The sequence below is a fragment of the Conger conger genome, chromosome 6 (genome assembly GCF_963514075.1).
Source record: "Conger conger chromosome 6, fConCon1.1, whole genome shotgun sequence".
In the NCBI taxonomy this organism is placed as follows: Eukaryota; Metazoa; Chordata; class Actinopteri; order Anguilliformes; family Congridae; genus Conger; species Conger conger.
Window position 1 is genome coordinate 60,924,126 of NC_083765.1, and position 20,583 is coordinate 60,944,708.

Genomic DNA, 20,583 nt, shown 5'->3' on the forward strand with positions numbered 1-20,583 from the left:
TTCAGGATTGTAACACAGAACTTCTGCTCTTAATCATTCAATTAGCTCTATCGTATCTTGATCTGACATTTGTATAAGCACCAGCTACAGGCCAGACTGCAAGTGTATCATGAAGATTTTACTGCGCTGAACTAGAGAAGTTAACCAGCGTCGTTTATGGAGCTGTCAGAAAACGAAGGTAATTGGTTTGGAAATCTACCAGCATGTAGATTTTCATTTCAAATTTCAAATTTGGTACACCTGATTTTATGAATTAGTAACTCAATGAGATCTCAAGCTGCTGAAAGAGATGTGAATTGTTAGGGTTGGAGTGAAACCCTACAGGGTGGTAGATCTCCAGGAACAGGGTTGGGCAGCCCTGCTCTAAAACATGGTGGAAGGCACTAGTTTGTAATCTTATTTAAATCCAAGCAGCAACTTTCAAAATCCAGTGAAGAGCTTATTTTTAAAAAGGTGGTAGTTGACCATGATACTTGACCTTGCTAAACCTAACTGACCTGCTCGTAATGTCTTGATGAATTTGTGAAAGTGGGAAATGGGACACGACGCAGTTTCACAACGGCTTGAGACTCCGGCCTTCCTCAGACCGCTACCCCTGGGCGGCAGGGGGCCAATGAGAAGGGCCCATTTGCAGCAGGGGGCCAATGAGAAGGGCCCGTTGATGGCAGGGGGCCAATGAGATGGGCCCGCTGAAAAGATCTGCAAACAAAAGCTACACAATGGCTAGCCGCTGAGCTGAACTGCTGCGTTTCCAAATCTTGCCCGCCCCCCTCTTAGCGTGCAGTGCCCCCCCTCCCCCCAGCCCACCGCACACACACACCCCCATCTCCCCCCTCCCTCCCCCAGCCCAACCGTGTCCATTTCACAGCAGCTTTGTCATGCTAATGGAATTGAGTCTGCGAATACAAAAAGACTTAATTTCTGATTATGGTTGTGCCCCCTCCCCCTTTCAGCCTGCGCGCTTGTGTGTCGTCTCCCCCCCCGTGTTGCACTTCCCCCCCGTGTTGCTTATTACATTTTATTTTTTACCTCCCGTCTCCGCTGTGTCAAAAAGAAAGCCATTAACCTCTTTTTTTCCCCCTGAGACAAATTTGTATGGGGCCGTGATCTGGGTTCAGAGGAGCATGAGATCTATGAAAGGGAAAGCAATCAAGGGGAGCGGCCCTGTAACTAAAACACTGTCGGTTAAACACTCTCTCCGTCACCGGCAGCAGCCCATTCAGAAACAAAAGTGCGCTTCGATTCGAAACCAGACCCCGAAACGTACCAGATGTTTCCGTCTTTTCAGAGAACTCTCTGCAGACACAATCTTAGGGGGGTTATTGTTCGGCGAGCGCTCGGTGAAACGTGTTTGAAAAAAACAGCACAAATACCCAGATTTTAGATCTAGACTGGTTGATTATCCAAACGAATGCATAATCCATAGGCTTTGCCAACCGTTTTTTTTTTATAAATGTAAAATTCCCTTTCTTGTACACTCTGAGATTAGGAGCGCAATTATCCAGGATTAGGTCCAAAAAAAACATTTGCTAACATATCCTCGGACCTTTAATCATGGTATTATTCACTACGATGGTTAATACCCATAGCAACAACAAAGGTCACTTCTCTTAAAGTTTGAAGTGGGGCATTTTTTCAGCATGTGGTATTGGTTTACAGAAAATGTTCAACCCATATAGGATGCTGAAACAGCTTCTTTTTTGTGGGTCGGGGGGGTGGGGGGGTGTGTTGGGTTGGCACAGAGTTGCAGTTTTCCGTGAAATTGAGCACAACCACAAAAGATTCTACATTCCGAGTGAAAATCCCCCAGGTGATTTTGAAACATACAGCACGGGCACCACAAATATGAAATGGCAGACACTTCTCATCTACAGTGCTGTATTTTTGACTGGGTTTATTTATTAGCCTCTCAACAGAGTGCATATGTTACCGTCTAAACTAGCACAAGTGGAAAAAACACACTCCAGTTAACTATATTTTATAGTATATGGTTTAACTCAGTGGTCCTCACTCCTGGTCCTGGAGAGCCCCAGGGTTTGCAGGCTTTTGTTGTTACTCAACTGCTTTCATTGATCAAATAAGTGCTAATTACACAGTTAATTCACTCGGTTTCTTGAGTCTGTATTGATTCTGATATTAAGGTGAAAACAAAAAGCAGCACACCCTGCAGACCAGGAGTGAGACCGCTGGTTTAACTTTATATTTTACTTCAGGCTAGTCCATGTGAAGTTAAGTAAGGAGTCCTTCTAGCACGACTGGGATTTGCCTCATAATTTCTCTGGCTGCTGTCTGTATCTGAGAGGGCTTTGTCTCAGTAGCTCATGGGAACAGCTGTGCTGTGTGTGTGGCGTTTGGACTACACACGGTCCCTACAGCAGCCTCGACACCCAGCAATCCAAGGAAGGATCCGGCTGCCCCAGCCAAGCAACGACCACGGAACAACGGACCCCGCGTTACCCTGGTAACCTGGCCCTGCCTGGCCGTATCCTTCCCTTCCTGAGAGACAAACCCTGCTCCAATTCGCCCACTTACTCAGCTCACATTAGTGGCTCTGTCCTCTCCAAACGCAAGGCGCAAACTGAAGACTTACCTCTACCCCACCCCTGCCAACCTCCCTGCAATTTATAATTAGCTATGTAATCTGTCCGTTGTAGTTATTGCACTCATTTGCCAATTTTATTGCTGTTTCTCAACAGAGTACTCTACAGAGTACAAGTCACTTCTAGAACTTGGAACTGTACTTCCCTTTTGGGTGTTAGCACACTTGTTATGGTGATGCACTTTGAATCGTCGCTGGGAATAAGATAATCTTCCAAATGCCTGTAATATAACTTAACAATGTCTAAACAGGGAGAAGCCCTCTCTCTCACAGTGAGAACGAAGGCTGGTATGACACGCACACAGGTGAGGCAGGGCAGGCTTACCGAGGCCAGGGCTTTGCCCAGTGCGTCTCCGGTTTGTGACCCTCCCGCAGTGTTACCCCGGTTACCTGCTGCGGAAAAGGAGAAATCAATATTACGGCAATAAATACACAAGCAGACAACCTCCTGAAACTCAGCAGAATACACAACTAATTACTAGGTAACTACTTTGATTCCAGTGGTAAGAGGTACTATGAAACAAAGTCAGTAATTGCCATATGCAAGTACTCTGTAAATACATTTTACAGCTAGTAGTTACCTCAAAGTCAAAATGGTTACATAAAAAGTACCCAGTAAGTCCTAGGTACTTGATGGGCTGTAAATTAAAGCATTACCAAAAATGTAAGTAAAAAATCTTGCATGATATAAACGTGTTTCAAAAATACTGTACTCTACTACTGTAGGTTTCAGCAGAATACAATAGCATGTTTGTTTATTGAGATTAAGACCAGAAGCCCCCCTACAGGGGACAGAAATGAATTGGAAACACAGAAATTGGCACATAAGCTTCCTGGAGTGGTGTGGAGGATAATGTGCATGTTGGTCCCTCCAGGCAGAAGTGTGGCCTTACCCATGATGCTCTCGGTGGTGCTGATGGGCGGGGTGTGGGAGGCATTGGCGAATGGCGAGGCCCCACTGGCGCGGTGGAAGCTGGACATGGGAGGAAGACTGGCACCGATGTCTGTGGGTGACACCGATTGGCCTGGATAGCTCTGGAACACAGGATGGGAGGGGTTAAACCGCGTCAGAGAACACACGTGATGAGAGCTAGCACATCAGGGCTAGTGCATCAGGGCTAATGCATGAAAGCTAGCACATCAGGGCTAGCGCATCAGGGCTAACACATCCAGGCTATCAGCACCGCCTCACCAGTCGGTCGTGCGAGTGCAGGTTGCCGTAGTTTCCAGACTGCGGCATATGAGATGAAGACCCTCCCAGCATTCCCCCGTAGCCGGGCTGGCTGATCCCGTTCGACGAGCTCCAGGGGTCAGAGGAATGGTGTGTTCCATCTAAATTACAAATGTAAAAAAACAATAGTTATTCAGCTGATGCTTTCATCCATAGCAACAAACTGTTGATTATACCAAGAAGGGGCCAATCCCCCCTGGGAGCAATGTGGGGTTAACAGCCTCGCTCAACGGCCCAACAGCTGCACTGATCTTACTGTGGTTACACCGGGGCTTGAACCACCAATCTTCCAGGCCCCAGTCGAGCACCTTAGCCACCAGGCTACAGACTGCCCCTAATAAATATAAGACTGCTCTAAAAAACATAAGTGTCTCTATTCACAAATCAAACAATTCCAAACTCACCTCCACATTCATTCAAATCAGCAGATGGTTCCAACATACGGATTGATGTCTAATTCCGGTTTGACAACAAATTAAATGTAAAAAAATTAAAAGCGTAGTTGGCAAAAACCCCCAAAAATAAGTGATATTCATCTACAGGCTCCCAAGCTTTTGACATAAAATGAAGTGTTTGTGAAAGACACACAGCCCATCTTGATGTAATAACGGGACTAGAGCCAGGCCCAGTCTCTCAGCACAGGCCTGAATAGGGTGGAGAAACATCTGAAAGGCCAATCTGCCCTGAGCCAGTAATGATCCAACTGATTTACACACAAAGTTCTCTCAGGCTACAATCAATCTCCATCTACAAGCTGAGATTCTCTACAGACACCATACAGCTGGAGTGACCTGGCGTGGGAGCAGAAATGCTCTGTAATACGACTTCTCTTCCTGCCAACCAGTTTAGCTAGGGAAAAGAGAGGAAGTACAAGAGCTACAGACTACACTGATAAAACCGAACACAACAAACAAGTGAACAGGGCTGCTCAGAAACACAAGGTCTGTAGGACACGCTCGACTTTTACACAACCTTTGCTCGACAAGTTGTTTACAGCCGTTTAATCTCATCTGAAACCAAGACAAACACAACATTTCAGCAAATTAGCTCCATGTGTGCCTGGAGAGTTAACTCCGAAAAAACGAAGCACCTTTCTTAAGTGTAACAGACAGCCGAAGCGGTTGGAAGGGCCCACGGACGTGTAGGCCCAAGGGAAAACACGCAGAATAATGCTCTTTCTGCGGCCGGCCAATGCGTGCAAATCCAAACGCCATATCGCCACCAACAGTCGCGTGAATCCTGACAGCTGTTCAGAAGTTTTACTCACCGAAAAAAGTGCTTGCGAACATGCTCCCCGGAGGCTTGGGGGATGGGAACGAGGGAGAATCTCTGTTGAAGTCTTCCGAGTTTGGAGACGGCGCATAAACCTGCCAAAACACCACAACAGACACCAGTCAGCGAGCAGCAGGGACTACCAGACCAATGTTAACACTGTTGGCGCCAGGCCGACGGCGTACGAGTTCGGGTTCAGTCCCGTCGGCCTGAGGCACGCGCCCTCGTACGGGCGCGACGCGACGGCGACGACGCGGCCATTCGTCTCGGTCGACCTGGAGAATATTTATCAGCGCGCGTCAGCCGGAGCGCGCGCGCGGGAAGCGGCTGCTTGGAAGTGCGGCTATTTTTAAAGACAGGGAGAACGCGGCCGGTTTGATGTACGGTATGAGCTGGGGATCAATGAGCCTCCTAATCCCGATTCAGGACCGTTTATTATGACAAATCCCATGCCTCATCCCCCCCACCCTGCTCGCCCCCGCCAGCTGTATCAAAGCTAAATCAAGACGGCCGTCCTTTCATCTGCTACAGACGGACTACATTCATACTGTTTCTGCACACTGGCCTTTGAAAGCCACAACCAATTATTATGAGGGGCAAATTAAGAACTATATTTATTAATTACAGACATAGAGCTGAGGGAAGAAGGTCACAGAGACTATGGCTGTGTTTGAAACAGCATACTAGCATACTACTCATACTAAATTTCAGGCTGATTTCCATAAAAATGCAGTATGTGTAGCATGCTAGGTATTTTGAGCACATGTTGATACAGTATTTCCCAGCATGCAAAGAGGAGCCCAGCACAGGAAGTGAACCCCCGTACAGTCGGTACTTGAAGTGGGCCAGTATACAGTAGGCCGGTGAGTATTGCGGCACTGCTTCTACGTTTTGCACTTTTGTGAAAGACTATCATTTTTATAGTGTACTGGCACTGATTTGAAGCTCTCTGTACTGTGTTCTGCCCGCATCCATCCAGATTCTCTCGCCAGTAAAAAGGCCGTTGTAGTCAGTTGTAGTACCAGCGCTTGAAGTGGGCTGGAACAGGTTGGTACACCATACTGGGACTTCTACGTTTTGCTCAAAGTACCGCCACTGAAAACGGCTGATCCGTCAGGGTCAGAGTTCAGAGGTCAGAGGAGCAGACCTATGTTGCGCAACCACATAAACGCTTAGCTTGCCCTTTTCTTAAGAAAAGAAAAGGTGTCTGAATCTGCAAAGATCTCGCAACACACATTATATTTATATTGCATATTACATAAGTCATAACCATCGCATCAAAATACAAGAAGAAAATCATTCTAGTCTCCACTGGGCTTGGTTGAAAATGGCAAATGATATGCATGGCCCTTCTCACCACCCACACCGTTCCCTCAGACGGGAATTAAACCAGGATAGTAACTCATACCCTTACATGTCTATGGCCAGTCACAGAGCAGAGCAGAAGAGAATCCCTCTGTTTTGATTTCTTCTTTATGGCTTTCCCTTCTTTAACAGCGAACAGACAGGAGAGAGGGGCAGCTGTGCGGGAGCCAGGCGAACGCGCAGGATCAAACGCCCGGCCCAATGTCGCCCCCTGACTTCACTCCCTCCAGATGGGGGCCGAATGCGGCACACACACACACACACACACACACACACACACACACACACACACACACACACACACGCACACGCACACACACGCGCGCACACACACACACACACACACACACGCACACGCACACACGCGCGCGCGCACACACACACACACGCGCGCACACACACACACACACACACACACACACACACACGCGCGCGCGCGCGCGCACACACACGCGCGCGCACACACACACACACACACACACACACACACACACACACACACAGGCAGTCTCTCTCGTTTACGACCAGAGGACGCAGCACAAATCTCGGCCAGGGGTCTCTCATCACCCGGCCGCCTGCAGTGCCAATCAGCCGCCCGGCTGTGTGTCGGCAAACGTCTTTTCATGTTGCACAAACACCAGGAACTGGAAAAGGCATTTCCTGAGCAAGGTCCCCATTAAATTCAGCTTTGTGAAAAAATTGTTACAAACATTACACATTTCTTTGATTTTGTTAGCCTGCGAACCAAAATGTGCGTTTTGTTCAATGTTTTTTTCTTGTTTGACTATAAAGTGTTTATTTGGAGAAACACATATGCAGCGTCTGAACTGCTGTACAAAGAAAATTATGGATCTCATTAGTTGACCTAATTCGGAATGGGGACAGGACAAACACAAATAAGCACAAATCAGGCACATACACGTAATCAAGCGTACACAGATGTGAACATACAGACACACACAAGTACACGTGAACCCCCCCCCCCCACACACACACACACAGGTTCATACAGCACAGCTCTATCCTGCTCTGCACCTGCTCCCCTCCTGCTTTGATGTACCAGAGCACGGGAGAGAACATCTCCCTCTGCAACATCAACAGCGGCGGACCACAGACACACACAAATACACACACGCACACACACACACATGCAGAAACACACACGCACACACACACACATGCACAAACACACACGCACACACACACACAAACACACAGGCGCACACACACACACACATGCAGAAACACACACGTACACACTCACACACACACACACATGCACACACACACGCGCACACACACACACACACACACACACATGCACAAACACACACGCACACACACACACACACGCGCGCACACACACACACACACACACGCGCGCACACACACACACACACATGCTCTCCTGGGCTCGCTCGGTGAAACACTACTCCACGGACGACCCCACTGGCACGGCTCCCAGACTGATCCCAGGTCAGCCCCCCTCGTCTGAGCCCGAGACAGGGCAGCATATGGCAGAGGATAAAGCTAATTGTCCTCTTGCCCTCGGCTAACCGCTCGACCCGTTAATAAAGCCTTCCCAACACCAGGAGCCCCCGTCCCGCCCCCCGCTGAGCCCTGTCCAATCCGCTGGTCCCTAGGGGGAGGGGCCGAATGCGCTGTGTTTCCTTTATTAGGTCTCTGATTAAAGAGCTGTCAATTACACTTTTTTGTATGAAACGTTTTGCTTTTGCGAGCAAGTGTGAAAAGGATGAAAAAAGGACTCATGAGAACCCAAAGAGCAGGTGAAGGCTAACTCCAGCCTTCAGATTCACAGGTGAGTGTTTCACTTCTGAGAAAACAGTGGGTTACATAAGGGTTTTGTGACTTCAATGAAGAGCTTTCATGTTTTAAATTTGTTTACAATGTGTGTATTGTTGTAAATTATGAGAATAGATTCCCAAAGCTGTTCCGTAGCTTGAATGCATGCACACACACGCACACACACACACACACGCACACACACACCTTATCCCGTGGCACCCGTCTCTGATCCGAACACCTCCCTGATCAAAAAGCACAAACGCACCATTAAACTGTCAACAGGCGGACGCTCTGAATGGCTCTGGGAAAAAAGCAGCTGAAATAAATTATTAAGCTACCACACAAAAACAGGTATACAACAAAAGTGCAGGCAGGACAGTTCAAAGTAATTGGTTGCAAGTGACAGCAAAATATCCTGTCTCTGCAAGTCAATATTTTGAATCGCGTGCAGCCCAGAGCCTTTTCTTTTGATGTAAAAATATCTGATGCACTTTTCCAGCCGAAAAGCACACAGGTCCAACACAATAGGCCGCAGATTGAAAGGCAGCCTTTCTCCTGATAAGACATGTTGAGCTTTCTGAGGTGACTCGGCCAGCTTGCTGTAAAACTCAGCTGAATGAGAACTTAAAGCTCTTCGTTTCCTGAAGCAAACTGTTCAAGCCTTTTCAGAGAAACGCCTTTCAAAGAGCCGAAGAATCAAAGTCCCTTTCAGCACCAGCAAAAATACATGAATTTACTTCACTATCACGCATGTTGGTAAACTGAACAATGACAACATTCAAATGTCAGAATCCCAACATGTTCTACTGCTATAAGAATTAATTTCTTTACTCAAAGGATTGTGTAAAAGCAATAACTTCACAGCACCTCACTCACAAAGTCCTTATTTTACTTATTCCATTCAGGACAGGAAGGCCAGCATCTTAGACACACACAAGCATTCCCGAAACCTTCCCTACTCAACGGCAGGAGCACAGGAAATAAAACCCTTCACACCTCATAAAATCTCAGAGCTCACGAAGATGTTAGGATGACGTGTGACAAAGGGCCTGACCTCAAGACCCTAAACAACGACGTTCGAACAAGCGAACGCCACTTCTGTTCCAGTTAGCGGCCCGTAGCGTTTAGGCATTCTTAAAATTAAATAAAACTATTTGAAGCCTGCTCCACATGGCTAAAAAATGTATGGAGTATTTACCAACTACCAGGATCATAAAGTTCAGACCGGACCCATTCTGCCCACATGCAAGCAATTTTCCCCCTCTTCCTGCCTGCAACGCAAGCCTGGAAATACTTAATATAAAAGATCAAAGTGGCCTTTAGCCGTGCAGAAACAAAAGCACTGGCTGTACTGTGGAATTTGGAGGGATAAAACCCAGGCATGAGTTCAGCTACACTATATTTCTCTACCTCTACTCTGTTCTAAATATGAAATATTAACAGACAAAACAGTTTTTGTACGAAAGGATATGCTTTTAAAAGTCTGGAACGTATTTACTTTTCCAGACGGATTTCATCCACACGACACAAAGATCAATTTTTAAAAATGTAAATTCTATGCTGCAAATCCTTAAGTATTTTCTCTCTTTTTTGAAAAAGCTTTTTAAATGAATTTCGGCGACTGTGTTACAGAACAGAGCACGCTGTAATCGCCGTGTAATCGTAGTCCATAAGCAGCTCTGAGCGGGGGGCGCGTGATTAGTTGTAGATAGATAAACACACACACACACACACACACGCTGGATGTTAAATGCAGCTCTGCCTCCCGGTAAAACCCGCGGTAGAGCACAACACAGGGCCCTGTCCGTGTCACAGTCCATGTGACCACACGGCACACAACGCACTCTCTACATAAACTTCCATTATACTTCAAGTACACTTAACCTCCTGAGACCCTCACCCAAGGACATACATGTTTAGCTTCAGTAAGCTCTATACAGTACTGTATTTGTCTTAACATAACAGGACCCTCAATTAAAATTAAATTAAATATTTATATTTTCACTGCAACCTTTTCATCACCCAAGACACTTGTGAAATACTCTTTTTCTCCTGGGTCGCAGAAATAAAGCCTCAATGGAGGTACATTTTTCTTCTCCAAGGATGAAATTTCCCAAATGTACCCTGAAAGTACAGTAATGTTGGGTACAAATGAGTACATTTACAAGTAAAAAGTTACAATATTAATTATATATTGCTGGCTAGGGGCACAGGGGAACAAATGTATGTAGTTCTAGGGTACCATCCCAGCCACAATGTGAACCTTTTTAGGCTCTTTTTCGTCCATTAATTTCTGAGAGTGCAGGGTCTGCACCTTACCCCTCTTACACCTGCGATGGCATTCCCACCTCTCCGTAAACACGTGTGTGCTTGTGTGTGTGTGCGTGTGCGCGTGTGTGTATGTGAGTGTGTGTGCGTGTGTGTGTGCGTGTGTGTGTATGTGAGTGTGTGTGTGTGTGCGTGTGCGCGTGTGTGTGTGTGTGTGAGTGTGTGTGTGTGTGTGTGCGTGTGTATGTGAGTGTGTGTGCGTGTGTGTGTGAGTGTGTGTGTGAGTGTGTGTGAGTGTGTGTGAGAGTGTGTGTGAGTGTGTGTGCGTGTGTGTGCGCGCGCGCGTGTGTGTGTGTGTGTGTGTGTGTGTGTGTGGAAAGGCTCGGCGAGTGAGGTTTTGGCGAGCACGTCGTATCAAAGTGCCGGTGGAGGCGGCGGTTCTGAGGGACGCAGCTGGGCTCCTGGTGCGTGAGGAATGCCGCTCGGATTAAAAGCAGATGGAATAACAGCCGAGCTGAACGGGAAAACCGAACCTCCGCACGGCCGCCTCTACCACTCTCGCCATTCCCAGACTGTGTCTGAGCACCGTGAAAACCAGCCAGGAAAAACACACTCAGAGCTGCAGGAACTTTATTCAACTCCTGACTGACTGAGAGAGGCTTATAAAAGGGGGTGACGTGGGTCTTTTCCAATTAAACGCTAAAGTGACCCACACACATTGTTTCAAGAGCTCAAAAAATATTCTACTTTTACACAGATGTTATCTTTTTCAAAGCACAAGCCAGGAACAACTTCATAAAGAAAAGTTCATAACTTGATATTAACATGATTAGCATGAGATTAAACTACGATATTACATGACGTGCATGGCGTGTCTTTTTTCTAAAAGTTGTGGGGGGACAGCAGACTGAGACTGAAACGTGACGCGGAGGTCCAGCAAATAAAAACACACAGTACACTGTGGCACAGAAGCCCGGGCCAGGAAGACCAACACGGCTGCACGGAGCACACACACACGCGCGCGCGCGCGCACACACACACACACACACACACACACACACACACACACACACACACGAAAACACACACACACACACACACACACACACACACGAAAACACACACACACACACACACACACACGAAAACACACACACACACGAAAACACACACACACACACACACACAGACAGACAGACAGACACACTGACCACTGGCAGCCAAGCCATTTCTGCACTTCCCATACAAATGCAAACTCTTACACACACGCGCAGACACACACAAGCATACACACACAGTGAAGAGGGCCACTCACCGACTTGCCGTTGTAGTAGTACATTAAAGAGTTGCTGCCCACACCAGGGACAGGGTAAGCGCAATACATGATGGGCTTCAGCAAAATCGCAGCGTAGAAGCAAGCAAGTGTACAGTCTCAGGGCTCGGTAACAGCACACAGCCCTCCTCCCGAGACATACATCCACCCCTTCAGAGAGGACTAATTCCTTTAGACCGGGCCTCCACACATGGATCTACTCACAGGGAACTTATGCAAATCCAGGCTGAACCATTCCAGCCAGCAGGCGGGGGAAAGGGGGTGGAGTTGGGATCGGCCAAGGTTTTTATTTTTTTCTCCCCCCCTAAGCTTCACAAGTGCTGATGCAAAGCTAAACAGAGCGAGAAAGAGAGAGAGCGAGCAAGGAAAAGCATGAGCGGGAGCGGGAGAGAGAGCGAGCGAGAGTGAGCAAGAGAGAGAGGGTGTTGTGCTTGTGTGTGCATGTGGAAGTGTGCAAGAGGAAGAACATCAAACAGAGACAGAGGAAGGAGGGAAACCAAACATACAGGTGTATTTAAAATGAAAAATATATTATTTGCAGAGTTAAAAAACCATAGGTTTTTCAGGGGAAAACTGCAGCTGGAATTAGAACTCGAACATTTTTAAACCAATGTTGTTATGGTTGTAACCGAATAAGCGGCTGGGATGGACAGCAGGGCCGCGGTCATTCCATTGGTAAAGCCGTCTGCTTCACCCGCATCCAAACTCCACAAACTGGCCAATCAGCAACCATCTTACTGGACAGGGGAGCCGAGAGGGGTACTCGCTTCAGTTTCTTAGTAATGTTTCATTATATCCTGATCGAGTAGACCAAATCTAACCTTACAGAGTGCAAAAAAATTACAAGTTTTTAGTCTTATATTGAGACAAAATCTTATTTATTTTACATTTTTGCTAAATAAGACAAACAATTTGCTGATGAGGCAAGACAGATTCATTTCTAAATTTGGCAATGGAATAAGAAACTTCACTTGTCAAGCAAACATTGACTTAAAACAAGCTAATATTTTCAACATTAAAGATGAAAAAAAAAGTCTTATTACAAGATTAAAAGGCTTGTTAAGACATGCTTGTTTTGAAAGAGATATTGTGATCATAAGAGAGGGAGGGGATGAAAGAGACAGAAAGAGTGTGTGTGTGTGTGTGTGTGTGTGCAAAGTGTGAATGGTGGAAGTGTGTGTGTGTGTGTGTGTGTGTGTGTGTGCGCGTATGGTGGGTGTGTGTGTGTGCGTGTGTGTGTGCATGTATGGTGGGTGTGTGTGTGTGTGTGTGTGTGCGTGTGTGTGTGTGTGTGTGCGCGTATGGTGGGTGTGTGTGTGTGCGCGTATGGTGGGTGTGTGTGTGTGCGTGTGTGTGTGTGCGTATGGTGGAAGTATGTGTGTGTGTGTGTGTGTGTGTGTGTGTGTGCGTTTGTGTGTGCGTATGGTGGGTGTGCGTGTGTGTGTGTGTGTGTGCGCGTATGGTGGGTGTGTGTGTGTGTGCGTATGGTGGGTGTGTGTGTGCACGTATGGTGGGTGTGTGTGTGTGTGCGTATGGTGGGTGTGTGTGTGCACGTATGGTGGGTGTGTGTGCGTGTGTGCGTGTGCGTGTGCGTGTGTGTGTGTGCGCGTATGGTGGGTGTGTGTGTGACCTCTTGACAGCCACCCCTCTCTGAGCTCCCCCCCCCCAGGGAGCCCCTGCTGTAAACAGCGCTGTTTAAAACCAGCCCCAGCTGTGGAGGGGCCCGGCCGTGACGTCAAGCCTAGGGGAGGGCCAGACAAGGGCAGCGTGACGCGCCAATTCTCCCACCCCCTCCACCCCCCTCCACCCCCCTCCACCCCATTGTGACCGGGCGGAGCACAAGGGGGTAGGGGGGTAAAACCAAAACAGCGATTGTGCTATCTTAGTGCGAGCCACTTTCAAAGTGCTGCCTATCCCTGTTTCTCCCTGCGAGATACCCTGGCCATGCTGACCTATGACCGACGACGTGGGGCTCAGAAGCAGCCTTCTGAACCAGTTCCACAGGCCTGTGTGGGCCTCTTTCATCTGCCTCGTCGGAGAAAAACCTTTCTTCTCCAAAGAAGAAGGCATTAAGGACATTATTGTTGTGTGATGGAGAAAGCCACCCAACACTTAGATGTTTTCCTTTTGTTCTACGTTTCTGTTCTCAATTTTTTTTTTTTTTTCGCCCAAACGTGGAATCTACCCACTGACAGCACTCTGAATCTGGACCCGCTTCAAGCCCCGTCTGGGAAACGAGTCCAGTTCATTATGAAAAACTAACAGAGAACAAAGGGAGAGCGCAGAAGCCAACAAACATAGTAATGAGCCAACCTCAACACAAGCTAACATACCCATGTGTGTTGTATGGACACAAGCTCAAGGAACGTGAGTTTCAATAGTAAATTACATTTGGTTAGGTTTATCACTTTGTTGGCCATACTCTAATATGGGGTGCACTTCACTGCAAATACCCAAAAAAGTATTAGACTTAATCTTAATCTTCCTTCCTTAAATGTTTTGCTAAATAATCCAAAAATATTGCCAACAAGTGAAGATAGTTTGACTCATTAGAACATTTAACTTGTCAAGTAAACATTAATTTAAAACTATCTACTTGAGAGAAAAAAATATCTTAAGCCTTATTACACGACTGAAGTGCTTGTTGAGACACTCACTTTCTGAGACAATGATTCATGAGTGGACCCTTTCATGGCAAATAAAATCATTGGCCCGAATATTTAATGTACTGTATGTGGGTCTAGTCTCTACTTTTCTGAAAATGTCCCACTCCACGAACTGCATGGCTGTGACCCTGATCCCTTCCCCAGAGCTCAGAGTAGCCTGTGCCCTTTGACCCCATCTGCCGGTCCCACCCTCTTCTTAAACCCACACGTGAAGGGTTAACCACCCACCATCAAACTCCTCTGGTTCTGAACTTCGTCAGACAGACAGCCCTGAGGTCATGTGACCCGAAACGCCGCTGAAGACATGCTCCCCACCTGGCTGGAACAAGACGGTCAGGGGAAATAAATCCAAGGAACTGGGGGGAGGGTGTCTTTCTGCAACTGCCCTTCCCCCATTCACACAGCCTCCCCCCTAACGTTACCGTGCTTTCACCTGCTCTGTCTGGGTGCAGAAAGAGATGAGAGCAAAGCCACAGACTGAGTTCGACACCATTAAGCCAATAACATGTATACTTCGTCACACAACCTTTGTGGCAAGAGTCGAATGACAAAAAGAACACATTTTCAAAAGTGTCGCACAACACCTGTACAATTTTATTGTGTCACGGAAAATATAATATTTTGTCGCGCAGTTTCTATTGGACAGGATTGCCCAGAAGGAAGCCCGAAAGTCATTGGCATCACACTGTGTGGCTACTTCAGTTCAGGGGGCTGCAATGATCCACTTTTGTGAGCACCAGAAAGATATCATGCAAAGAAACAAAGTGGATTGTATATGTAGTTAACGTGTGAGCAAGCAGGACGTTCTGATTCCCAGTGGGGGACTGCGTTGAACTGTGTTGAAGAGGACGTGACGTGAAAGACACCTTAAATGTGAGAAACGAAGAAAGGACTATTATAAGTGTGTGTTCTAAATATACGAGCACTCTCGCCATAATGCCATTTTAGTTATCGACGTCTGTCTATTTATACAATGCTTCAAATTCCGGCTGCTATCTCTGGTTGAAATAACTTATTTGTGGATGAATGTAACAGTCCAAATTTAAACAAAGGTGTTTTTTCTTACAGTGCTAAGGCTGGCTAAAATAAATTCTGCTACCTCTGCTATTTGGCAGTGGCCAGACACAAATGTTGCAGCTGAAATCCAAGGAGAACATATTCTGCAGTGCTTCAAACCATTTTAATATTCAAGTCACACCAGACTATTTTATTTATCTCACTCTAAACGGCACAAAGCTAACCAAGCTAAAGTAACTGGCCGCTTGTTGTCTGGATGAAGAGGATGACCGTCACACACACAAAGCTTTCACCCGTTTTAGAACTCTGGCCATTTCCTGTTCCCACTGACCTAATTTTCCTAATTCCCTACATGTGCTGTGCAGAGTTGGACTTGGATGCTGGAGTGTGTCGTTTATAATGCAGGCTGTCTGGGCGCTTTGCAGAGTAAACACACACTCACACACACACACACACACACATCCTCATCCTGCGGTTCCTGCTAGATTTAATCTGGGCTCCGTGCCTGCTGGCCGAGCTGTCCGATTGGCTTCAGACTGGAGGCTGCCTTCCGTGTGGTCTGACCCATACGCTTCAATCCCATCATGCACCTCTGCATCCCCCTTCCACCTCACTGCCGTGCCCATGCTTCCTTGACTGAAACAGATGCTTTCCCAACACCACCAAAAACACATTCCCAACCCCTCTACACCACACTATGGTGCCCAAAGTTCTCCCCTTGGGTCCCTTTTCTGACCCCCTCTGGAACCCAATCTCTGTCCAAAAACACCCCGCCTCCTGTTTGTTGATTACATTTAATAAACCTAGTTTTGTTAATTAGTATACGCATTAGCACCATTGTAAAACTAATGAGAATGCATATAAAGATTTAAAGATTTACAAATGCAAAAACAATGACATAGACTGAACCTGATTATTTGCCTTTTTTTTTTTTTTTTTTTAAAGTAATCCCACAGGGTTACAGAAAACGAAAAACATAATGGAATATCCATCTGTTGCAGAAACCTTTATGTGTTTGTTATTGAGGAAGCGCCGGTGCAGGTGTCTTGGGCATATATATATATTCGTATTAAAAAATTGAGAGTGCCTAAGAGGACTGTGCCAGGCCTGGGTTCACTGTGAAGGCCTGTCACGCTGCCAGTTCCCCAGGGCTGTGAATGGGCCCGATGTCAATCCAATCAAAACACCCTGTGAGCCGTGGTCCCCCCGCCCCTCCCCCCCCGCCCCACCCACCGTCCACAGCGACCGTCTGACCCACTCCCGCGTCTCGTCTAGACCTCTGCCTGGAGCATGCACGTCACCCGTCCCCTGGACTTCCTGTCCTACACGACCAGCGCTTAAACCGCTTAAACACGCGCCAAGGAAAGGCTTCTGCACTCACTGTAACTGCCTATTTCTAATACACATTAATGTCCATTTATTTCTTTTGTATTACATGAAATACTTGGGGGGGGAAAAAAAGTGTACAAGCAATTTTTTTCGTTCACACGACCGGAATAGCTTACAGTTCCCGACATTTATCGCTGACTGCGCAGGTGTGCAACGTGACTTCGCAGCCACATACGCATTTTAAAAAAGCGAACGGGGGGGCGGCCTCGTGCAGGAGTTACACAGGAGTTGATTCTGTGCAGGTACTGAAAGTCCAGAACTGTAGTTTCAAAATGGAGGCATACTGTATTCATCTCAAGGGCAGCGAGGGAACAGTTTTTAATGTTAAACCAAACTCATTCCGCAGAGCTTTTTCCCTCACACTGAAGTGTGATGGCCCAGAATGTGAATAAAAGAACCCCCAAAGTAAAGCTATGGTACCCTGACGGTGCTCCATGTTCAGAGACCATGCCAAAGGCTTCTACACAGTACTCACACAACCATAAACAAATTATTTATCGTACCAAATTGAAAGCAGTTATTAAGTGTAAGTAAATATGACTTTAAAGTAAATATGATATAATGGCTCGTACTAAGTAGCGATTAATAATCGCTTAATAATAAAAACTTTTTTTTTAAACTCTACAAAGTATTATTGTATCGTCCTAATAACTTAAAGAGAATTGGCACATGGGGAGACATTAGATAAAGAGTCTACATTTGAGACTACATTTCCTTGACTATTGACTTTGCATTTTGACTGCAATTGCACTTGAAAACGGGACTGAATGAGCACCATCTCTCAGCATGACCAGAAAATAAGGGCGGTTGGATAGAGACAGGCAGTGTTTTCCACGGGGCAGGAGGCAAACGCCACATTAAACAATCACATCCTCAGCTTCAGATGTGGGGCGGGGAGAGCTCTAATCCCTCCATCTGACAAACCCACAGATTCAGAAAAGAGACTGGCACACACGCCGGGTGTATGACAAACACCCCAGCCCACATTCAGCAGAAACATTTTTAAAGTTTCGCCCCGCTTGTATACAGTGGCGGAAAAGCCGAACGGGAAAAGCATAAATATGAAAATAAAGCGGGATACACAGGAAGAAGGGGGAATGGTGCAGGAACAAAGTGTAGTGCCCACATGAAAGAGCTACATCAAAACCCCGTCTCTGGCTGCATTAGTGACTGGAAGGCTGCTACCAGGCGCTGCGTACAGAGGGCTGCCTGTTCACAAGAGGCCTTCCCTCACAGTTCCTGACCTTGCATTAGACGCTGGAGTTCAAAGAGAAGCAAAATGAGATTTTCTTTTTTTTCCCCCAGGCAGTCTGGAGATTCCTGCTTGACCTGTATGCCGCCATTTCATCAGAACTCCACATCAATCTTACACAAAGTAAAAATATCAGCAGGACAACACCTTTTTAGCTTACCGCTCAGCAAACACAGACAGGAAGTGCTCTTTGTGTGTTTTCGCTCATGTCGTGTACTGAGTGCTACTGATAGCCCACACCGAGGGGTCCCTTCAAGGTCCTATATAGTGGAAAGAAATACATTTCTCTTACTATTTGAATTAAGAAGGAGCTGGAGGTCCTATAAAAACACTGGGAAAGTATCAAAGCACACAGTGGCCAAATAGATCCACACAATCCATATGAAGAAACTGGGCATTGAAACAAAGCGATGGGACTACTGGAACTTTATGATGTCACAACTATACGCTCATTTGCATACTGTAGGTCCACCTTCAGCAAGGCCCACTTTGTAGCTGGAAGAAATCCAAGCACTCAGTTCACAGCCAATCAGAACAGAGGTTAATTGATATCAAGACACAGTCACTCAAACAGCCTGTTCTTGGTAAAGCCAATGCGGGAGAATGTAAAACTAGATAGAGACTGTTTTTGGTACTTAAGACCACAAAAACATGGATAGCAGGGTCTAAAATAAAATGTTTAAAATATGGGACCTTTCAGTAAAGTAACATTTCCAGGGAGAATAGCTCCCTTGCCAGAGATAAAGGACAAAGGCCAAGTCTGGTAGTGGCTGGCTGCGTCCGTAAATCTAAGGCTCGACTGCAGGTGCCTCAAGCACAACATTTAAAGAGCCCCAAGTGTCCGTAGAGCCTCCTCTGAATTAACCCTCAACCCCATTCCAATGATTTAGAGCTGGCAAAACCACATTCATCAACACTTTCCCAGAAATGTCTTTACTTAACTCGACATCATCTGTTTATTTTGCTGTATATTTTAGGTGCTAAATACTGCATTCAGTTATGATATCATAAAATATCAAAGCTTGACAGAACGTCTACAAAATAAAATAGTTTGGATAGCCACATTAGGCATGATGAATATGTTTTACAAACACCCTTTTCCATACTGAATAAATAAACGTTTATCTATATCTTATATTATATTTATCTATATCTTAACATAATTAACCAATTACACAAGACACCTACAGATTTAAGAAAACATTTTACCATTACATATAATTACATAGCTCTAGCCTATCTTGGTTTGTTGTATCTATAAAATATCTATAAGAGATAACAGCGCAAATGGCATCGCAGATGGTGACATGGGTACAACTTTTCGCAAAGAGTTTCAAAGAGACATCCTGCAAAAGGAAGGACAGGCAGAGCTCCGCACTGAGGTCCGAACCTCTTGCACACCTCGCTACATCATGGGGCCCAACACTGAGCGGCCCTGGTCGATGGTCATGGTTCCCCCTAATGAGAGGTACAGTTGACCGAAACACGACCGTTGACTGTACCTCTCATCCCCTCACAGGAAAGCGCATTGTCTGAACAACCTGTCAAAAAGCAACCGTCAATCTGTCACTGCGAGCTGCGTTTCTCAGTCGTAGAAGTGCCCTATAGGGGGTTCATTTCCCTGACCCCCCCCCCCCCCCCAAGTGTCACATCACTGCTGACAAAGGGAGGATATGGCCTAAAAAAGCCGGGCTATTTCCAAACCGCTATTTCCCCTGCAGCTCACACACAAATATCCCAGAAGGCAGCGTTAACTCCCAGAATGCATCTGGCAGATTTTCACTCTCTATCTGTCAAACGCGTCTTCAGCACAGGTGCCCACAAATCTGCCTGCTGGCGTCCCATTGCTGTAGCTCTCTCCCCCTCTCGAGCTGACGGTTACATCCCAACTTATGCCATTATATCTCATCTACATCACGGTCAATGCCCATGCCTGTTAAGACAAAGAAATGTATGTTTCTGAGCAGAGACTAGACTTGACCTCAAGTGGCATAGTGACATCGTTTGGTAGAAGGGTCTTAGTGACACCATTAAAGAAAATGGAATTTAATGTTTTAAGAAAATTTGAAATAGGCAGGGAAGAAGCATATTGTAAATGACATTGATTGGAAGGGAATAGAGAATTGACATTTGATCAATTTGACATTTGAGCAACAAACACACCTACTGGTAAACCTACAGGAAGTGGATGAAAAAAAGGTTTGGTGTGAAAAATACTTACAATTTAATTCAATTCATGGTCTATATACTGTACTTTTTTTCAATCGTGTGCTCAGATTGTAATGATGAATTTCAACTAAAAGTACAGCAAGAACCATTCACTCTCCTCCATTCTCATACATATTTTGTTTCAGAGAGATTTGTTGCTCTCTCTGTCTGTCTAAC

At 46.2% G+C, this 20,583-nt stretch overlaps 1 protein-coding gene across 5 annotated transcripts in view; it reads right to left on the minus strand.

The window, feature by feature from the left end:
• Positions 1 to 20,583, minus strand: part of LOC133130866 (transcription factor 12-like) — a 123,878-nt gene that overhangs the window by 21,449 nt on the left and 81,846 nt on the right. For all 5 annotated transcript variants that reach the window (XM_061245802.1, XM_061245801.1, XM_061245800.1 and 2 more), the window contains 4 exons: positions 5,098 to 5,197; positions 3,792 to 3,931; positions 3,493 to 3,634; positions 2,925 to 2,992 (listed from right to left, as the gene is read on the minus strand). In XM_061245802.1, the coding sequence (XP_061101786.1) occupies positions 2,925 to 2,992; positions 3,493 to 3,634; positions 3,792 to 3,931; positions 5,098 to 5,197 (450 nt within the window). The remainder of the gene's footprint in view (positions 1 to 2,924; positions 2,993 to 3,492; positions 3,635 to 3,791; positions 3,932 to 5,097; positions 5,198 to 20,583) is intronic.